The 22769-nt window shown below is 40.8% G+C and overlaps 1 protein-coding gene across 5 annotated transcripts in view; it reads right to left on the reverse strand.

Moving 5' to 3' along the window:
- CHD1L (chromodomain helicase DNA binding protein 1 like) overlaps positions 1-22769 on the reverse strand; it is a 73600-nt gene that overhangs the window by 19562 nt on the left and 31269 nt on the right. For 4 of the 5 annotated variants that reach the window (XR_007126502.1, XR_007126501.1, XM_047724591.1 and 1 more), the window contains exons 6-15: positions 21875-21956; positions 18196-18358; positions 16021-16176; positions 14739-14831; positions 12252-12348; positions 10297-10370; positions 8913-9023; positions 5774-5888; positions 5020-5173; positions 2958-3123 (exon numbers count right to left, since the gene is read on the reverse strand). Coding sequence is in view for 3 of the 5 variants with exons in the window: in XM_047724591.1 (XP_047580547.1) it covers positions 2958-3123; positions 5020-5173; positions 5774-5888; positions 8913-9023; positions 10297-10370; positions 12252-12348; positions 14739-14831; positions 16021-16176; positions 18196-18358; positions 21875-21956 (1211 nt within the window). In the remaining 2 variants the exon portion in view is untranslated. The remainder of the gene's footprint in view (positions 1-2957; positions 3124-5019; positions 5174-5773; positions 5889-8912; positions 9024-10296; positions 10371-12251; positions 12349-14738; positions 14832-16020; positions 16177-18195; positions 18359-21874; positions 21957-22769) is intronic. The other variant, XM_047724593.1, reaches the window with a different exon arrangement.

Consider the following 22769-nt stretch of genomic DNA (forward strand, 5'->3'; position numbering starts at 1 on the left):
TAAAAAAAAAAAAAAAAAAAAAAAAACCCTGGCATTCCAGATTAAAGCAACCCTGGTTTTTATTTGTTATTTCAAATTCATTTCTATTATTTTTAATCGTGCTCCCTGTTCTCACTTTGCAGCCAAGATGAGGCTGGAGACCACAGGTCTAGACCCTCATCTATGTCCTGCTAGTAGAATCATCTACTGCAGAGTGAAGTACTCACTGATCAAAGACAAGATTCCAAATTTTAATACAAGTAGGAAATCTTTTCTGGCAGGGGCACTGACTGAAGATTATCTTTTTGGAAAACAGCAAAACTTTATTTTGTTCTAATAACATTAGGAAAATAACCTGAAGTTAATCTAGATGAGTACAGAAATGGGTGCAAGCTTCAATATTTCATGTAATCCAAGTATAACTTCAAAATAGGGTCACATGAATCCATTTCTTCTACCTAAAACCACTATTTTGAAAAGCTTTGGGGATTTTCAAAAGGGATTTTGAAAAGATATGATACAATAGTGAATGGAAAGTTCAATAACTCTTGGAAAATGTAAAGTGCTAAAGCACTAAGAATAGATAAAGACCACAGAAGCCAGACACAGGTGCCTAGTCAAGGGGTGATTATAAGACTAGAGACCCTGTCAATCCTTCAAAGGACGTACAAGGACAAGGTGCTGGAGAGTGGGGGATCTGAGAGAAATAACAGGAGTACCATGAACCCTTGTTACCCACTGTTTCTTCAATTTGAACAGGTTTATTCCAACCCAAGAAAGATACTAAAAGATTCATCTCTGGAGAAACTAAGTTGCCCAGTGAAAAGACCTACAGACATCTGGGAAGGCCTCCTCAGTGCAGAAGCTGGCTCCCCAACCAGTAGTGCTGGAATAAAGACAAAGAGCCCATATTCCTGCTTGGCTTCGGGCTGCCTATCAGCTTGGGCACTTCACTGGCACAGTTCAGTGAACGTTGTTTTCAGACAGCCAGAGGATACCAGCTATTTCAAGAAAACTCAAGACAAAAATAAGAGTGTCCAAAGCAAATTTTGAAAAAAAGCAGCAAAAGCAGCAATGGGAGGAAAGAGAAAAAAAATGCTGGGGGCCAAAGGTTACTTTTCAAAAGCTATAACAGGGGCACCTGGGTGGCTCAGTTGGTTAAGCATGTGCCTTCGACTCAGGTCATGATCCCAAGGTCCTGGGATCTAGTCCTGCATTGGGCTCCCTGCTCAGCAGGCAGCCTGCTTCTCTCTCTCTGCCCCTCCCCCCTCGTGCTTTCTCTTTCTCTCTAATAAATAAAATGTTTAAAAAAAGAATAAAAGCTATAATAAATGTCTCAGAGGAGGACATTATACCTGTAAAACAAAAATAGGATGAGATTAAAACCGAGAACAAGAGTACTTGAAGAATAAAAATGGGATGCTAATATTTAAAAGATAAAATATGAGAAGAGTTGTGTCCTACAGAATAATACTAGCTGCCTAAATTCCAATCTCTCCATATACCCTATAAAACCACCCTAATCCATGTCTACTATAAAACGAGGAGTCCGAGAACATTACAAACTTTCACTTGCAGGTAAACAGAGAAATACACACCCAAACGCCAATGACGCCAGCTCCCAAGCCCACCCTAGAGAGTAAGGCAGAGACTGGCAGTGTTGGACACAGCCCCCCTGAAGAGCACCACACCCTACATGCGAAAATAATAAGGACAAGTCTCTGACATGGTAGATCAGAGCACAGGCTACTAAGGAACTGAAAGGAAGGGGCCAGAAAGTGCATGCAGCCAGCAATTTGGGAAGGCACTACTGTTGGAGGAGAAAAAGACACCCTTCGGCAGTTTTGTGGCAAAAAAAGAAAGCAAGTGATGGAAACGGGGAATCCTAAGACACAAGAGAATCGCAAAACCAGAAGTCATGACAACCCCACTCCCTACCAAAAAAGGAGGCATCATCTAGCAAAGAAACTACTTATCTGTGTATCTGTGGAATAAGGTACTCTTGCACTAAAAAGTCTAGATAAGACTCTTAAACCTCAACCCGTCCACACTGAATCCCTGCTGCCACTGGTGCACGACAAAAATAAGTCTAAGACCGCAGGGAACATCCTCGCAGAGATTATGTGAAGACTATATCCTCATAAAGACTTCAAGACAGAAATTCACATACTCAGAACTTTTAATGGACAAAAAAGACAAATGCTGACCAAGTTCAGAAAAGATAATAATCCTCTCATAATTTACGCGTATTGTTTCACTAAAAAAAAAGCAACACCGGGGCACCTGGGTGGCTCAGTGGGTTAAGCCTCTGCCTTCGGCTCAGGTCATGATCCCAGGGTCCTGGGACTGAGCCCCGCATCTGGCGCTCTGCCCATCGGGGAGCCTGCTTCTCCCCCTCCCTCTGCCTGCCACTCTTCCTACTTGTGATCTCTGTCAAATAAATAAATAAAATCTTAAAAAAAAAAAAAAAGCAGTACCTACACCTTATGGGTACAGTGAAGATTAAATGAAAAAACAGGTATAAAGCCTGTGATGCAGTACACACTCCTGATCAAACACAGAATAAATGTTCAACCAATGCAAAAAACGAATCACTCTACTATTCAGAAAATACTGAGAAAAGGAAAATGTGGGGGGCGCCATATTTAAGGACAGTGGGATTCACTAAACGAGGAGAAGATGCTTGCCACCAAGGCAGAAGTGGTACAAATTAAAATCTCTGAGATATTACTAAAAGCATTAATATCATTGAGTTGGGTTCAAAGTTCAGCTACAAAGGAACAGTCAGACAATTTCTAGTCAGTCTAGGAAGAGTTCTTGGAGGAAGGAAGTCTTAAACAGTGTGCCCAAAATAAGAACAGGGTGGGTAGGAAAAGATGCCCCAGGGAACACCATCCAGGACTTCCTATGGGGACCAATCTCACTCATGTCTAACTCGGGGGGCTGTGCCATTTGCTCTACTCTCACTTCCCACTTACTGCCTTCCTCTTGCTCTCCGACTCTGCCTTCCACTGTAGGCAAGGCTTCAGAGATCCACTGGCCATCTTTTGTTTCTCCCAGGATCGTCTCCAGGTCTATTTCATCCATGGTGCTGCCCTCAGATGACAGCAGTTTATCCAAACCGAATTTGAGTATCTCACTCAGCTTGAACGGAGAAAATGAAAAAGCCCAGTTACTTCTCACGAAAACAAGCATTGGGATGTCAGTGATCTGTTACATGGTGTAATGACACAAGGCAAATCCCCTTCCCTGTTGGTCGGCCATTCTTCTCTCCCCATGATGATGATACCAACACGATCACTTAGTAGTTGGATGATGGCCAAGCAGAGATACATACTGATCAGTGATGTTGACTTTGACAATTCTCTATAACAACAAGAAAAAACAGCCATTTTTCCCCTAAAGAACAGTAATATCCTGCATTATCTATAGCACTTTTGAGTCCTTCTCACAGGCACTTCCAGCAGCAACACGAGAAATCAAAGACCCAGTTAGCTTCTCCCGCACTGACAAACTTAGAAGGAGAAGGCTACACTTACGTAATGCACTTAATGTACTTTATGGTACTATGATTAACTGACTTCTTTCCTTCAGCAATCTGGTTTTCTACCACAGTGCCCTATGGAAACACCTTCGCAAAGACCAGTCACAACTGATGGCCAGACCTGAAGGCTGTTTTTCAATTCTAATCTTCCTGGATATTCCTCTGGCACTGCACTACCCTGCTTCTCTTAACTCAAATGCACCCTTAGCCTACTCCTAGGGATACAGTTCAAATAACTTCCCTGGCTTTAGCTTCCTACTTCCAGCTTTGCGAATCCTTAAACACTAACTCTCAGAGATTCCAAATCAAGGTAGACTCACATCTTGGCTGCTAGTTCCTATCTTACCCTTTTAGCCTGGGTCAGTTTTCCCTAGATGGTCTAGTATTTGTGAGCCAAATACTGGTGGGAATGTAAAGTGTTCCCAAGACCAGCTGTTTGAGAGGGCTGTTGTACATCTTGCCTGGCTCAAGGATACCAGAAGGTTAAATTCTGGCTCTAAAGTCTGCTTTGTCTCTTCCCCATCTGGACTATACTAATTATCTCTTTGGTTGCCAAAAACAAAGGTGACAACCCAATGCCCCTGTCTGAGATGAAAACAGTTTTGTTCATTGTTTGTTTTAAAATAATCCAGTAATAAAAGAGGTCGTTGTGGTTTATTAAATCTCAGAGATATAGGACTCTCAAGTCCTGAAAGAGAGAAGCAGATTCATTATCCTACAGAGAGGCAGATGTAGTGAACACTTATTGAATGCTTACTGTGTGCTAAGTATTATCTGAAGTGCTTCTGACTGTTTCAGTGAATATGCTCCCTGGGCCAAAATGGAAGAAAATTGAAGAACCTAGGATATATTATAATATGGGTTCTAATTTTAACCCATGGCTACTATAGAATAACTTGAAGTCCTCTTCCAGAAGAGAAAATCTTCAAGTCAGCATTTGTTTCCTATCCAATATTCCCATCTTCAAGCAATTTCTTCTTTCATCCCTTTTTCCTAAAGCATAATTTTGAATTCTTGGTCTCATTTACCCGTCTCTGACTATGAAGGTCACTCAGTGATCAAAGGGTCTGGGGTTAAGATGAGGTATGGGATTAATCGTCACTTATTATGCTGAGTTCTTTAATTTTTTTTTAACAGTCCTCTGAGGTAACTTGTAGTATTCTCATTTTTTTGAAATGCAAACAGAGTACAACTGAGAAGTGAAGATACCTGCTCAAAGCTTCATAGCCTCTAAGTGACAAGGGTTGGATCTGAATCCAAGTGAGGGGGACCTAAAGCCCATCCCTATTATTCCATACTCCTCTACCTTTATATCATGTTCATCTCCAGCTCCTTGCTTGCATGTGGTAGGTACCATAGGAGATATGTCTGGCCAGGGAGCAAATGTGTAGTTGGGGATAGTGGATGTGAATACCAGTTCTTTGTGTTTACTTTCTTACCCATAACAAAGTACTGACAATATGACACATTCTTAAGGGAAGAACAACATATGATACCTGGAGGTCAGCATCAGCTGCAGGTTTCTGGGCCCCCAGAGTAAAATGGCCTCCCTCTATGACTGCATTGGTCAGCTGCAGTTTGGAGGCTGCTTTCCTACAGACTATCTCCTCCACAGTGTCTCGGCCAATCAGCCGAATAACTTTAACAGACCTGTACAGAAACAAAGGAGAGGAGTGTGCCTTGAGGGTGTGCACAGATGAACACAAGTATGCAAGGCTGATACACTTAAAAGGAAGTAAACCCAAAATGCCACGTTCAGGGTACAACTAAAGGGAGACTGTACTAAGTGCATCTGAGCATTTGTTAGAGAGATCTGGCCTCACAGAAGCTTTCCAAGAAAGTCAAGGAAGGGATGAGGCGGGGGCCCTAAACTGGGGTGTCTGATGGGAACACAGGAAGAAAACCTCTGGTCAAAGGGTAAGACCCATCTCTTTAGCTTAACTCCACAACTTTGTAAGTTCATTTTTAAACTGAATTGGACCTTAATTCAGGAAAGAGGAGTTAAATAACTTCTAAAGGTTCCTTCCTGTCTTTTCAGAGTTTGATTGTGCTTTTTAATGAAGTAAGTTTTGAATGAAAATGTGCGCTGGCCAGCAGCCTTCAAGGAGTCAGCAGCAAAGCTGGGCTAAAACCCAGTGCTCTCTCGCCCTCTAGTCTGGGTCGTGACAGGACCAGCTTCTTCACCTTCTTCCCCAACCCAGAACTGAGGAGCCCAGGATGTGGAAGGACGCTGGTGCTGAAATCTCTCACTTGTTCTGGCCAATCCGGTGAGCCCTGGCAGCTGCCTGCAAGTCATTCTGAGGATTGAAATCACTGTCGACAAAAATAACGGTATCTGCAGCCGTTAAGTTCATGCCAACGCCTCCTGCAAACAACGCAAAAGGAACATGATCAGCAGCACACTGGCTAGGGCTAGACAATAAAGACACAAGGCCACAGCAGTATAATTGGTAAATTAAGATCAATCAAAACAATTGGCCTCACCCTTCAAACTGACACTCCATCCCCACCTCCAGGACCTTGGAGTGGTTAATAGTGCTACCCAGGCTCATACTGCCTAACTTGGGAAAATTTAACTACTAAAGGGAACAGAACTGAGAGGAGCAGGGCCAAGAAGCCAAAGTACTTCTGACGTTAGTGCCAGGAAGCCATTTTAAATGGTTTGATTGGTTCGTTTAGAATACTCAGTGTAAGAGGATGCATGCTCTTTCAAAAGAAAACAGTTTTAAATCTGCGAGAGGTCTTCTGCTGCAGGCACTGTTAAGAGAGGACTTAATATCCACTGCAGGTTACAGCTAAGGTAGCAAGATCCCTGATACAGGCTAATGAGAACAGAGGATGATACTTATTTATTACACTCCTAAGCAGAGCAGGAAACTACCTCTCTCTGACAGGAGAAAACTTCAGAAACTCTTTTCTGTATTTGTTTCCACATTAATCAAAGAGAAGGTAACAAAACCAACCATAGGACAAGAACACTCCACGGGACAACTTTCCAATCCTTCTTCAGCGTTGTAGGAAAAGGGCTGAGGCGGCTCTTTGGATGATGAGAATTAATTAAGAGAACCATGAAAGCAAATTATAGCCTTGTCTTTGATTAATGTGGAAACAAGTATAAAAGGGACTCCCTCTTGCCAGGGTCGTTACAGCTCATTGCTGAGACAAGCGAGCCTAAAAGGGCTTGTTCCAAGACCCTGAATTAAGGATTAACTTTTGAGATGGGCTACTGACTCTAAGCTGGCTCTCAAGACAAGTCAGGCAGGAATATTCTAATTAAAGGCTTCATATAAAATTAAAGTTGGAATAAAGAAATAATAAAGACTGATTACTGAGAGATGCTAAATTATGCCTCATAATAATGCCAACTACACTTGTGCTGGGCTTACTATGTGCCAGGCACTGTTCTAAGCACTTTACCAGTATCAGCTCCTTTAATCCTCACAACAACCTTATGCGTCGTTTATTATTATTATTCACATTTTATAGATAAAAGAACAGAGAAACCAAGGGACTTTTTAGAGATCACACAGCTAGAAAGTGAAAGAGCACTAGTCAGTGCTCTAGTCCCACTAGTCCGTCTGGCTCCAGAGCCTTTGCTTTTTACTCACTACACCATAATTATCTCCCAGGCACTTATTTCATTAAAGTGTGCTCCATAAAAATTATCATCATCTTCTTAGGTTAATGTTGTCTCAGTTCAGTGCTTCACCATTAAGGAGAGACGTTTTACAAACAAGCTATTCTCCAGTCTTGCTTGGGACATACCGTGAGCTATCACTGCCATCTGGTGGCAATATGCTTCAATCACAGGCATATTTGAAAGTTGGAGGGAAACCTGTTAAATGAAATGATAGTTCTCCTAATCTACAGCTTAAAAAGTGATGGCAAACATGATCATTACTGTTTGGAAAACACTCATGCCCAGGACTGCTTCAGTTCTCCAAAAAGATTACCCTGTATTGACTAATTCTGAGTACTCCAAGGGGCTGACTCTTTCTTCCTCATTTCAGACCACTGAAACATAATGCTACTTTATGATGTGAAGATGAAGAAATGTGAAGATGAAGATCTTTAAACGTGAAGATGAAGAAATCGGTAATGAATAAATAGCACAGTTTTCCAACATTGAAAATGCATTTGCCCTGATCCTTCCAGCGTCTCCTAAAACCATCCCTGAGACAACAGAGAACGTGATAAATGGCTCATTCAGGGAGCCGTCTAGAATAATGGAAGCAAGTGAAGCAATCTCCTTATGGTCAAGGATTCTACCTAACCCATCTTTATGTACTCTTACAGTACGAGACACTTCATAAATGCTTTCTAAGATGGAACTTTCTCTTTAAAAAGATGCTGATCTCTCCTTAATAGAGGACACAAATCCCTTTAGTGTTCCTGCATCTACTGCATCAAAATTAGGTCTACAGGGCACCTGTGTGGCTCAGTCAAGTAAGTGTCTGCCTTCGGGTCAGGTCATGATCTCAGGGTCCTGGGATAAGCTCCTGCTCAGCGGGGAGTCTGCTTCTCTCTCTTTCCTTCTGCCCCTCCACCCCACTAGTGATCTCTCTCTAGCTCACTCTCTCCCAAATAAATAAATAAAGATCTTAAAAAAAAATTTTATCTACAAAAAATAAGATCACAGTTTAAGATTCTGTAAGTTCAAAACTAATTTAAGGTGGGCTTGCTCCAGGAAATAAGAATAATTTCATCTCTGAGAACTGATTTCAAATGACTAAAGTGTCTATAAAGGCAGTCTTTAACTGGTATAGCACTGTAAATAACACATAAAATATTTATGACTTACCTCATAAAGATAATGTTAAAAATAATTCTAAAGAGCTGGCGATTTCATTATAATCACAAGTTTTTTTAAAAAGGGATTTTTACTAAGCTTTTACAGCACGATTCCAGAGCTACTTATGGAGGAGGGGTAAGTAGCAAACAGGTTGTTGTTATCTTACTTCCCAAATTCACAACTGAGAAGGAGTGTTTTCTCTGCTGAATGGGAGTAAAACTGTCCACGAAATTACAACTTCTGGGACAATCCCAGGTCAGTGGTCAAAGCAAATTAAAATCACTTTCCATTTATAAAAAATAAAATTAAAAAAAATAATAATAAAAAAATAAAATAAAATCACTTTGCAACAACCCCTGGCTCCAGCCTTATTTCTCTGAGCTGGCAGCTTAGAGAACTTGGACAGGAAAGAACCCCATGCTAGGAGTCCAAAACTTTGATTAATTTATGGCAACTCCCTCAATTTCCCTTTTTTATGTTCCTTGTCGATGACCTCACCTTTCAGAGAATTAGGGGAAAACATACTAATGGTTGGGATGTAAAAGTACTCTATCTCCCCCTGATTTGTCTGCTTTTGCCAATGCCTTCGTGGCCTACCTGCCCTGGTACTCAGGAGAAAAATAAAAACAGGTTGCTGTCCAAAGTTCTTAATGGCCAGGTGTCTCTCCTCTCCTCTCACAGAACCATCCACACGCTCATAGCTGTACCCTTCACACAGGAAAAGAAAACAGAAATAGAAACCCTTTTCACATATTCTTTGGGTAATAAAACAATGTCAGCTCAAAACCAAATGCTAATTTTGTCCTTTTTTGTATATAGGTATGCCCCTACTTTCAGCAAATCCCATGGTAAAAATCTAAATTTAGGCGACATTTGTTTTACAAAAGAACTCAACATAATATACCTCTCTGGGTTTTTTAAATATATGCAGTCAATGTATTTGGTGTTCGTGGGTTAAAAGTCAATTCTAACTATCCCAACCCTGAAGCACACTGTGAACCATGCTGTGCGTAGTTTCCAATTCTGCCGCAACAGAATTCTTATTTATGCAAGGAGGAACACAAGCACTTAGGAGCTTGTGAGTGAGCCTGCCCAGTGGCCCAGCAGCTGCCTTTCAATGAAGCTTCAGGTTCTCCACCCATCAGCACAGACCCCTGTCAGGAAGGGGAATTACATGCTCAAGCCCTGTTTGTGAATCTGGGGATCCCTCAACATGCTAATGGCATTTCCTGCAATTGTCCAGTGGACCAGGTACTCTACTGTAGTACTCAGGGGACATCAAGTGGCTCCGAGAGATCTACTCTGAATCGAGAGATCTACTCTGAATTCAGGTTTTAAACAGCAAGGTCTGAAGCTGATACTCCCTCACCACTGATTTCAAGATCAGTCAGTGTTACAGCCTTTTCCCAGCATCCCACATACATTTTATTATATATTAAACAGAATCCCCAGGTAATAACTTACATTCCCTATTGTTTATATAGAAAAAATATTCCTTTCCCTTGGTTGACAAATGGGATCTCTATAATTTCATCTTTTTTTTTTATCTTTACCTGTTTTTTAATTATAATTTTAAAGGTGAGCTTTAGTTTTTAATTTCATCTTTTTCTACTGATCCTGAGTAAGTGCTCAACTGCCGAACTGAATGGTACAAGACACCAAAAGCTTTTTTTGTAAACATTTTCAAAAACACTCAATAGTTCTGCAACTCAGATTTTTTTTCCAGTGCCCATAATTTTAAATCACATTGCCAATGGAATCTATGTTTATTTCTGTCCATGTGTCTCTACCCAGCTGTCAGTCTCAGCTGTCACACCTCTCTCCTTACTTCCAATCTTTCTTCGGTCCAAAATAATGTTCTTTGACTGCTTTCCTCTGTAACATCTCCACTCCACGCCACCCCCCGGATTACCCTTCATGGACCTATTAGACTGTTAAGTCTAAAAATGGCTTAAGCAACATAGTGGCCAAGGAATGTCACCTCTATAGTCCATGTAGTCTTGGAGAATATCCAACATCTGGGTCATCTGGGAGAAAAGTAAAACTCGATGGCCCCTGGCAAGAAAGAGAAAAGGAAAGTCTGCCAACTCTAAGTATTTAAGGTGAGTTTCCCTCAGGGGAAACTTACCAAAGAATACAAGTTTATAAATAAATGAAATTCTGAAGCAGAAATATAGATACCATAATCACTTACAGAGACTTCCCTCAGAAATGCTAAATGTTCCACATAAATAACCACATGTAGCCATATTCTGCAGAGCCTAAGTTCTCAAACTACAGATATTCCCAGGAGCATGTGTCAATGCGCCACGGGGTATAAAAAGCCCCAGGATAACCTCTTTATGAAATGTCAATTTACTAATGGAAAGAAATATACACATCCATTTTAATAGCAAAATAAATAAAGGTACGTGAAGAATAAAGTGCAAAATTCAAACGCACAAAACCCAACTGGAAATCCTGAAGAACTTGTGGTCAGCCATCTTATGGCCATTCTCTAGTTGAGGGTGTAAAATCACCATCTTCTCATCTACAGCTGTATTTCATATCCCATATACGATACATTAAAAAAACTAATGTATAGGGAGAAGAAGGGAAAGGAGGAGGCAAAATGAATTAAGTCAGGAATAAAGATAAGCCTACAGTCCCATGCTATCAGGTATTATTTTAAGTTTTCACAAAGAAAAAAATGTAACACTGTAAAAATAGGAGTCTCATTAGGAAAACTAATTTAACCTGAGCTTGTGATGTGTATAAAGGAACAATTATGAAGAACACCTTTAAGACTCTAGCCCTAAACGTATGGAAAAGGTGCTGAAGTTGAGGACCTCAATTCTAATCCCATCTCTGTCATCTGCTGGCTGTGTAACTTTAGACAAGCCAAGGACCACTCTGGGCCTGTTTCATCACCTATGAAATTAAAAGGTTGGAAAGATGTTTACGGGTCCTCCTCCACCTCTAACACACTTATACTAGATATATCAAAGCCAATAAAATACATTGAGACATCCAATTATTTGGCTTGCACATTCCTAATGTTGGGTAGTTTTGCCAAATCTCAGGTCTTACGGTTAGTTCAGGCTCACTTGACACAGTTGCGCTGAAGGGACAACTTTGAAATCCTTAGGAAGCTGGGCTTTTTCTAGACTTCTTTGTCCCTCTGGGGACCAGGAGGATGAGGTAGAGGCTGGATACCAAGCCACTGAACATTTAGCTGAACCTTTAAAGGTTCCAGGAATGACTCGGTCTTCTGCTACCCAACCCATGTTTCTGGGTAAGAGTTCTGCAAGTTCTCTTTGAACCAAACCCTACCAGGTTAACAAAGATGCATATTTACTAAGCCCTCATTAGGTGCCAATTCAGTGTAAGGTAACAGCAGGCAATTAAAAAAGAAATGTTTGATGTTATCTCTGTTTTGGGGGAACTAAACAATACAGCTGGAGTAATGAGATTCCTACACATCAATTAAACAGAGAGCAGATTAAGGGAGTGTACTGCCAAATGCTGGATTAGGATCCTAGGTGCTGTCGGAATTCAGGAAGGGAAGGACGATTATGGAGGGGATAGGGTGGGGTGGGATGGGGTGTGGGTGTAGTTGCAGTGAAGGTGGAACCCGAAACAGGGTCTTTAAAAAAGGAAAACTGGAATTAGTCTCAAGAAATCAGTAAATTCAGGCACCTGACTGGCTCAGTTGGTTAAGCATCTGCCTGGCTCAAGTCATGATCCTGGGGTTCTGGGATCGAGCCCCACATTGAGCAACCTGCTCAGGGAGAAACCTGCTTCTCCCTCTCCCTGCTCCCCCCCCTCGTGTTCTTTCACTGGCTATCTCTCCCTCAAATAAATAAATAAAATCTTAAAGAAAAAAAAGAAATCAGTGAATAACCTGGTTTTAAAAAATTATCAGCTCAGAGCAGAAAATGTAAACCAACCACCTACCTGGAATACAGGAATGCCAGCAGCTTATCCAATAGATGAAGTTTCCCACTGGCCTCAATCAGGTGGTCTCCAATCTCAAAAGGCTCTGGTTCCACACCTGAAAAAAAAGGGAACCTATTCCCAATAATGTGTCCCCTGGAGAAAGACAACTATCATATGATCTCCCTGATATGAGGGAGAGGAGATGAAACATGGGGGGTTGAGGGGGTAGGAGAAGAGTAAATGAAACAAGATGGGATTGGGAGGGAGACAAACCATAAGTGACTCTTAATCTCACAAAACAAACTGAGGGTTGATGGGGGGAGGGGGTTGGGAGAGGGCGTGGGGTTATGGATATTGGGGAGGGTATGTGCTATGGTTGTGAAGTGTGTAAACCTGGCGATTCGCATACCTGTACCCCTGGGGATAAAAATATATGTTTATAAAGCTGTAAAAAAAAAAAAAAAAAAAAGAAAGAAAGAAAGAAAGGATGAATACCCAAGTTTTGTAGCAACATGGACGGGACTGGAAGAGATTATGCTGAGTGAAATAAGTCAAGCAGAGAGAGTCAATTATCATATGGTTTCACTTATTTGTGGAGCATAACAAATAGCATGGAGGACAAGGGGAGATGGAGAGGGGAGTTGAGGGAAATTGGAAGGGGAGGTGAACCATGAGAGACTATGGACTCTGAAAAACGATCTGGGAATTTTGAAGGGGTGGGGGGTGGGAGGTTGGGGCACCAGGTGGTGGGTATTGTGGAGGGCACAGATTGCATGGAGCACTGGGTGCTGTTATGCTGAAAAAATAAAAAAATTAAAAAAAAAAAAAAATAATAATGTGTCCCCTGACCAGGGCAGACTCCTTAAGTACAGAAGCTGATGGTGAGGCTACAGCAAGAGGCCAAGCTCCTCCTAATTGATAATGGGCCCTAGTCTCATCTCTCTTTGAGACATTTTATAATTATTTGTATGATAATCTTGGCCCTGCTTAACATCAATCAGAGAGCATAACACTCCCAACATGCCTAATAAATGCCCACCCAAGGAACAAGCCCACTCTTTACAAGAAGGAGGCACAAGGACATGCTAAAAGCCAGAGAATTGAAAATTTGAGACTCACTCAAGAAAACAAATCAAGAAATAATGCTTAGATGTATTAACTAGTAATTCTCAAGGTGGGGGGGGGGGTGTGGCAGTCAGAATAACCTAGAGGGCTTCTTTCAAAATCCACGCCCCCTGCCTTAAAAAAAGATTCTGAAATGTACCTGATTAAGATTCTGTGACATTTAAAACAATTCAGAGTGCTACTTACAAATACTCCCTTAAAATGACTCCAGCAAACCCTCCACATTGATCCTATCTATTCTAGTGCCCCCACGGCCACAGAAGTCCTAGAAGTGTCCCAAAAGCTACCCATCGGAGTGAATCAAAAAAGCCCTCATTTGGTATGTAGCTAAAACAGCACTTAGAGGTAAATTTACAGACATCTCTAAAATGGAGGGGAAGCAGCAAAGAAGGATGAGAAGGAGCAGAGGTAGGGAAATGGAGAAGCAAGAGAAAGCACTGTTCTAGAAGGCAAAGGAAGAAAGTGTTTCAAGAAAGAAGTTATCAACTGTGTCAAAGGTTTTGAGAGATTAATTAAAATGCGAACTGACAACCATCCGGAGATCCCTGGTAAATCTGCAAAGTTCAAGGGTGGTAACGAAAGGCTAACAATGGAATGGGTTTAAGACAATGGGACATCTAGGGACACCTGGATGGCTCAGTTGGTTGAGCATCTGACTCCATCTCAGCTCAGGTCTTGACGTGAGGGTCATGAGTTCAAGCCCTGCACTGGCCTCCACAGTTGGCTGAGTGTGGAGCCCACTTAAAAAAAAAGAAAAAAAGACAGGGGTGCATGGGTGGCTCAGTCATTAAGTGTCTGTCTCTGACTCAGGTCATGATCCCAGCATACTGGGATCAAGTCCCACATCGAGACCCATTCTCCCTCTCCAGCTCCCCCTGCTTGTGTTCCCTCTCTCACTATCTCTCTCTCTCATTAATAAATAAAATCTTTAGGGAAAAAAAAAAAAAGACAATAAGACATCTAATCATGAAGAAATGATCCCTAAAGCCAGATTATGAGACAACCCATTAAAACAAGCAGCCCTGAGATTCTTCAAAACTATAATTTCAGGTAAGATCAACAAAGGCAAAAAACAAAAACAAACAAATAAAAACCCCTGAGTAATGTTTCTGGATTACAGGAGAATAAAGAGACAAATTCAGATCTATGACTCGATTTTGAATTTAAAGAGAGAAGAAAATCAAAGCCAAAAAGAGACACTAAGAGGACAATTGAAAAAAGTTGACTATGAACAATATATTAGATTACATGAACATAAAATTAACAAAAGAAAATGGGGGAAAAACTAGACAGTAAATACAGGCAATTCTTTTGAAGAATGATGTGGCCACAGAAATGTTCATGAAAAGCAGTGTGAGGAAAAAAGGGCATTTGTCTCACCATCAAACAGATATGGGTGATCCACACACTTTCGAAGCTGGGACAAGACATTCTGAAGTTTAACTTTCTTTGCCATCTCATTTTCAAATGCATCTGAAAACAGCAACAGACAGAGAGATATGGATTACTAGTAGAACAAAAACAAAAACAAAACAAAATAAAAATGCTAAGTTAACCTTATTTATTCAGTAATAGATCTCTTAAACCTGTAATAACCTCTTAAATTTCACTGAATTGTATTAAGAATTAACAGCATAGGAGCGCCTGGGTGGCTCCCCGGGTTAAAGCCTCTGCCTTCGGCTCAGGTCATGGTCCCGGTGTCCTGGGATTGGGCCCTGCATCAGGCTCTCTGCTCAGCGGGGAGCCTGCTTCCTCCTTTCTCTCTGCCTGCCTCTCTGCCTACTTGAGATCTATGTCTGTCAAATAAATAAATAAAATCTTAAAAAAAAAAAAAAAGAAAGAAAGAAAGAAAATTAACAGCATAGGGGCGCCTGGGAGGTTCAGTGGGTCAGGCCTCTGCCTTCAGCTTGGGTCATGGTCTCAGGGTCCTGGAATCAGACCCCGCAATGGGCTCCCTGCTCGGCGGGGAGCCTGCTTCCCCCTCTCTCTCTGCCTGCCTCTCTGCCTACTTGTGATCTGATAAATAAATAAATAAAATCTTAAAAAAAAAAAAGAATTAACAGCTTATTCACACAAAATTTTCTTAACTATCACTTTGTTTTAAGGAAGCCTAACTATAAAATGAACTCGGGAGCATGTTGTTATTTTACACAATTCTAAAGTCCTTCCTTTAACTACTGTTGTGGAGCCAAGGGATAAAATAACACAGAGTGACAGACTGTTCTACTCTCTCTGTTCCCACTCCCAATTCCTCTCAGTGAATCTGATCCAACAAAACAGCTTTGCAATGTGTTAAATATCTGATAGGGTGGAAAAATGAAAGGCATGACTGGCATACCTAGAAGTATTTGCTTAACTAACTTCCACGTAGTAAGGACAACTGGGAGGGGGTGGATTTCACAAGCGCAACAACCAATGAAGTCTGTTTTACTGTAAAGATACCCCACACGGTTTCACTGCAGCTGACCTCAACATTATTCAGAATACAAAATTCCATCCGTATTACTATACAAACCAAGTATGAAAATAAAATATTTACTCACCTAGTACATGTATACCCACTAGTAGGCATGCCTAGCATTTATTTTGAACAATCATCCTGGGATAATAATAAAATCCCCTCCTTGTTTAGTTTCTAAACAGTCAAGTGCCCTCTGATTACCTAGGTCTTTCATCAAAATGGCCTTGTAGTATCTTTTCTGCAGTGCTGACATGCCATGGTACAGCACTATCTCTGTCTTCTTGGGAAGCTCTGTAGCTACCTCAGCTTTCACCCGCCTCAACAGAAATGGCTGCAGGAGTTTGTGTAGTTCCCTTGCTGTGTAAGGGGAAAAAAAAATAACAAGAAGAGTCGGATGAAATTTTCATGCCAGTTCCACATGCTAGACCAGTATGGTGATTTTTCATAGTACAGGTGAATCTTGAACATGGGTTTGAACTGCGCAGGTTGACTTAAATGCAGATTTTTTTTCAATAAATACAATAAATACAGTACTACTCTAAGTATATTTTTGCTTCCTTAGGATTTTCTTAGCATTTTCTTTCCTCTGGGTCACTTGACTGTTAAGAATACAGTCTAACACATATAACACACCAAATATGTGGTCGTTGTTTACATTACCATTAAAGCATCCAGTTAACGGCAGGCTATTAGTAGTTAAGTTTGGGAAGTCAAAAGTTACAGCAGATTTTCGACTGTGTGGGGGCCGTCAACATCCCTAACCCCTGGTTGAAGGGCCAACCGTATTTCTTCCTTCATTGGGTTCTTTTTCCCAACTCCTCCTGAAATTGTTACTGGCTGTCAACTTAAGAACTAGGAACACTCAAAGAACTTAATTTTTAGGGGCACCTGGGTGGATCAGTTGGTTAAGCAACTGCCTTCGGCTCAGGTCATGATCCTGGAGTCCTGGGATCAAGTCCCAAATCAGGCTCCCTGCTTGGCAGGAGTCTGCTTCTCCCTCTGACCTCTCCCCTGTCATGCTCTCTCTCTCTCAAATACATACATAAAATCTAAAAAAAAAAAAAAAAAAAAAAGAACTTAATTTTTATTAATAATTTCTCATCTGCATGAAGTTTTACTGTTTCCAGGATACTTCTGCATTTAATCTGATTAAACACCATAAGAGCTCAGAAGTAGAGGGACAAATAATATTGTCCCCATTTTTTAAAGATTATTTATTTATTTATTTATTTGAGAGAGAGAACATGAGAAGGGAGAAGGTCAGAGGGAGAAGCAGACTCCCCATGGAGCTGGGAGCCCAATGCAGAACTCGATCCCAGAACTCCGGGATCACAACCCCAACTGAAGAGTGTGAAGGCCCAACCGAGCCACCTAGGCACCCAAATTGTCCCCATTTTTATAGCTAAGTTAAGCACACCTTATTCAAAGTTACACAGCTGGACACCAATGTTGCTATTATTTAGACCCAGTTCTTTTCAGTTCAATATCTTTGTTCCTTCCCCAGGCATCATGAACTTCAAAAACTAGCCTGAACTGGAATTCCACTGCATGTTGGGTTGCCAGGTACAGCAAATAAAAATACAAGAATGCAGTGAAATATAAATTCCACATAAACAACAAAATAATTGTGTAATAGGAGTATGTCCCATGTAGTATTTGACTGGGGGTCATATATTTTATCTGGCAACCCTAAACATGGAGGCAATCGGAGGAGGTTCCCCAGGTAATCTCCAGCTTGTGGTACGGGCATTTCTGCTGTGAGAAGCTCTTCCAATTCACACTCACCTAGTACATATATCCCCACTAGTCGGCATGCCTAGCACTTATTTTGCACAATCATCCTGGGGTAACAATACGGGGGATAGACAGGTAATTCAACAAGGCGTGGGGCAAAAGTACAAGAGGAAGAAGACTGCAACTGGCAGCTGTATAAATGATGGCTCCCCTCCTTTGCTTCCACCACCTACTTAGCCCAGACTCTTGGTTTTGATGCACTGTTAACAGAAACCCCAGTGCTATGGAATGCTGAGGAGTGGTTTCTGCCTCAGTAAATAGCACAGAAAGTTAACAAGTTACAAAAGTAAAGAAGTTATGTGTTGAAGCGGGGGAGAAGCAGACACTTTATACTTCTTCCCAAAATGATCCATTAAGCCCTCGTGTAGAATCATGTAACAAATAAGAATCATGAATAGCAGACAACTGGGAACAACCTGGGATCTAGCACCACCTCAATTTTGTGTGGCTCTTTATCTCCCTAGGAGGTGTCCTCCAGTTATCAATTCTCTTTCTTTTCTACCTATAACCCCATATCTGTTATGCACCAGGGCAGGTTCTAGGCCCAGACTTTTTGGCATGATTTCTAGGAAGGGAACTTGCCTGACTCAGACTCCTTCTCAATATCCTGGTAATGCTGAACAAAATCTCCCACCTGCTCCTTGGGAAAGAGATCAGGCTCCACAAAGCTGAGAAGAGAGTAGAGTTCTTGAAGGCTGTTCTGGATGGGAGTTCCGGTCAATAGGAGACTGAAGACTACTGAGAACTCAAATACATAAATGAATAAAGTAAAAAATCCATAAACCAAGAAGACCAAGTTCCCCATTACAACCTTTACCTGTACAGAGAGAGGCGTAATTTAATGGGATGACCATGAGGACATGAAACCAGAAAACTGGTTCAAGCTGTATACTAGAGATCTGATACAGGAAATAATACCTCTTCAGTTGTAAGAAGGGGACAATAATTCTGTGAAGGAGATACTGTTACAAGGAGGTAAGGAAAATCACTGTGTGAATTCTGAAGTACTACATGAGCATTTGATATGGCTATCATTATTCAATCTTAGTGGGAATTCAAGCTGTATTTTATTACCCACATGGATGAGTCTACTGAGGCATCAGAGGCACACGGTACATACTCAAGCAGTCTGAAAAAGCTACAGCATCAGCCCCACCACTACAAGCAAGAAGCAAGATCTACACTAAAAGAATGTCCTTCTGTACAACTTTACAGAGCATCACATTCAAAACATCAAGACTTCTGGATGTTTCTGGGCCTTATACAGGCCAAAATGAAAGAAATTCTTTAAATTTTGAGCAACAGGTAAGAAGAAGAATACAAGACTAATTAAATTAAAAAGTTAGGAAAGACAATAATAGGTATTAAGTTAAGCAAAGAACAACCTCTAAACCAACATTAATAAGAACTTATACCATTTGAGTTAAATGGTGCAGCAAAAGCAGAGAGCTATATCCTGTATATGTTATTTTAAAAACTGAAATACAGTATGATACATTGATACATATATACCCATATGTACATACACATACCTTATTTTTTTTTAAAGATTTTATTTATTTATTTGACAGGCAGAGATCACAAGTAGGCAGAGAGGCAGGCAGAGAGAGAGGAAGAAACAGGTTCCCCGCCGAGGAGGGAGCTCAATGTGGGGCTCGATCCCAGAACCCTGGGATCATGACCTTAGCCGAAGGCAGAGGCTTTAATCCACTAAGCCACCCAGGCGCCCACACACCTTATTTTAAATATAAAAATACAGTATATTTTAGTTTCTAAAATAATATATATGCATATTTATTTATGTGTTTGGGTGTTCACATGCACAGCAAAGGATATGGCAGCAGATGTACCAAATGTTAATGTATGCACAGGAGTAAGATTACTGATGATTTTTATTTTTATTCTTGTTTCTACATTTTGATTTGGGAGAGGTCATAAGAAGATACCGATTAATATCAGAAAAGGTAACAGATGGAATGACACAAATAAAACTGATTTGAAAATGTTACATTACTATTTTTTTTGCAATCTCCTTTTTTTGCTTTCTTTTTAAATTATTTCATCAATGTCCACCCACTCGTGCCTGCTCTGCTGCTGGGCAATGTTTTCATAGAATTTAAGTATGGGAACTGGTCAGAAATAAATGCTTTCAACAACCAACTGACCTCTTTACAATGTGTTCATCAAGCAAAGAGCTGGGGTGACCAAATAATATGAAGTCAAAAAGATAATCAGGATTGTTGGTCACTATAGTCAACTTACACTGTCATATGAGCCAATATATTTATTCACAGTAGTGTCCATTTAGTATCAAAACTTATAACTGGGTGAAAAAAATCCAGAGACAATCTCTTTGTATACAGTATTTTTTTTTAAAAGATTTTATTCATTTATTTGACAGAGAGAGAACAAAAGTAGGCAGAGCAACAGGTAAACAGAGAGAGAGAAGCAGGCTTCACTCTGAGCAGGGAGCCCTACACGGGCTTGATCCCAGGACCCGTGACATCATGACCTGAGCCAAAGACAGACGCTCAACAAACTGAGCCACCCAGGCGCACCTGTATACAGAATTTTTAAAACTTCTTTGTGTAAGATACTTTGCAAACATAACCCATGTTGCTAAATATTCCTCTACATAATTTTTCATGGCAGCCTTACTTTGTCAAGGTCCTGTTCTTACTCTGTGAATGTACTTTTTAAATGTAAATGAGGTATAGCATAAATTGTACAACCAACTCCCTACGTTTCACTGTAAATCGCTGCCAGCTCTTACAAACAAGCTGAAAACAATATTCTAAAGGGGGGGGAAGGCACCACCCTTCTCCCCACCTCTCAGCCCTATCAATAAATACATTTATTTCCAACCAACAAGTTGTCTGCAATTCAAACCCCATATCATGCTTAGATGACACAGAAATTCCTCACATAATCCCTCTGAGACTGTTTCCTTACGAATAACAAGGAAAGACTGGGACTGGCAACAGAACTTCATTTCTCCACTCCAGACCCTGGGGTTCCTTTACAACACCTGGTTCTCTTCTCCCATCATGCATTAATAAACTGGCATGGTAGTTTATGAAGCAGTCTCTTATAGGGTTATGTGCTAGAATATGACAATCTCTTGGGGAAAAGATACTATTAAAGAGTCCCTAAAAGAAGGCAAAAGACATCATAGAGCAGAGGGGGCCCACCAGGGGATAGCAATCTTTGAGAATGGACTAATAACAGTGGCCCTATCTGCATTACAGTGCTAAAAACTACTAACTTTTAGCCAGTAAACTGAGAATTTGGACCTAAGACTTTCCTCCAAATCACCTCTAACTTTATTAACTCATTTGTGATAGGACATGTTATACGACAGGGAGCAAACCTCAATGACGGCCACAGGAATTCGCATATATGGTCTCATTTAAAGATCAGCAAGGAGAAGGGCACTTCTTACTCACAAGCTGTTCCCTTGGCTCCTCAGAAAAGAGGGCAAATCTAGGGCTACACTGACATTTCTCATTTCTCATTGTGCCAGAATGGTGCCAGAGATCAAGAGAAGGGAATGAGATTAAGGGTACCACACTTAAAAGTATGACAAAGACAAGAGAGACTAGAGCTAACAGTCAATGGCATGCAATGGGGTGGGTCTCTTCATTACTCCATGTGAATTATCAAATCTCTTTTTTAACTTTATTTATTTATTTGACAGAGAGAGAGATCACAAGTAGGCAGAGAGGTAGGCAGAGAGAGGAGGGGAAGCAGGCTTCCTACCAAGCAGAGAGCCCAATGCGGGGCTTGATCTCAGGACCCTGGGATCATGACTTGAGCTTAAAGCAGAGGCTTAACCCACTGGCCCCCCAAGGCTCCCCTGAATTATCAAATCTTTAAAAAAGGTAAATGGGGAAATGGTAAAATATGTCAGATGTATCTGCTACTGCAGACAGAAGAGTCTTAACAGATTATTTTTAATTACCCCTCTGAAGAAGATCAAAAGAGTTGAAACATTTCCAAAAATACAATATATTTTATTGAAGTAGTATCTTATTATCTGATGCCCAGATTTCAGTAAATGTTGTCTCCTACGTAAAAGATAAGAGGAAGAAGTTAGGCCATATTAAGTACCACCTCTGTCACTCACGAAATGTTTATTTGGCCCTACAGAAATTTGACTAAAAAAAAAAAATGTTTCAATCTAACTAACTCTATACAGGTCCAAGATAGTATTTTTTTAAAAGAAGTTGTACAAAAACTACAGACTATCCTGTGAGTTTACCTCTGAAAGGGTCTTATGCAGCAAGGAGCTTTGGTTTTTCAACCTGTGAGCTTCGTCCACAACAAGAACACTCCATGGGAAGCTGTGAGAGAAAAATCCAAGCTTTCAGTTTTGTGTAACCCAAGCATATATCTCATAGCCAAAAAGTCTTATCATACAACTAGCACTAATATTGGAAAGACTAATATTAAGCCCATTCTACTAGAGACACACTCAAATTGCCTTTTTTTCTTTTTTAAGATTTATTTATTTGAGAAGGAGCGTGTGCATGAATGGGCAGAGGGGGCAGAGAGAAAGAATCTCAAGATGACTCTCCACTGAGCACGGAGCACCACACAGAGCTTGATCCTGCGATTCTGAGATCATGACCTGAACCGAAATCAAGAGTCGGATGTAACCCAAGCACCTCTCAAATTACCTTATCTGAAAGCCTGCCATTTTATATAAGACAACATCTGGACAAGGTACTAAGGGAATTTGTTTTCCAAGATGGGAAAGGTCTGTGCATAAAGCCAGAAAGGAAGGAGCTAGAGACAAAAAGCAAAAGGAAACATTTATGACTACCTACTATGTACCAGACCCTATGCTTGGTTGAGGCTTTGTGTCTGTTATTTAATCAAAAGAATATGGTGAGTAGACATTGTTCTGCTCATTTTACCAACAAGGAGACTAAAGCTCAGAAAGGTTAGGTGACTTGGTCAAGGTCATAAAGCTAGAATAAGGTAGAGCTGAGATTTAAACACAGAAGAAAAATCAAGAGAAAATGATGTCACAGTAGCTTAAAAAGTGTTTTAGATTTAAAAATGGAAAAGCAGGGGCGCCTGGGTGGCTCAGTGGGTTAAAGCCTCTGCCTTCGGCTCAGGTCATGATCTCAGGGTCCTGGGATAGAGCCCCG

The sequence above is a fragment of the Lutra lutra genome, chromosome 4, assembly GCF_902655055.1.
Source record: "Lutra lutra chromosome 4, mLutLut1.2, whole genome shotgun sequence".
Taxonomy (NCBI): Eukaryota; Metazoa; Chordata; class Mammalia; order Carnivora; family Mustelidae; genus Lutra; species Lutra lutra.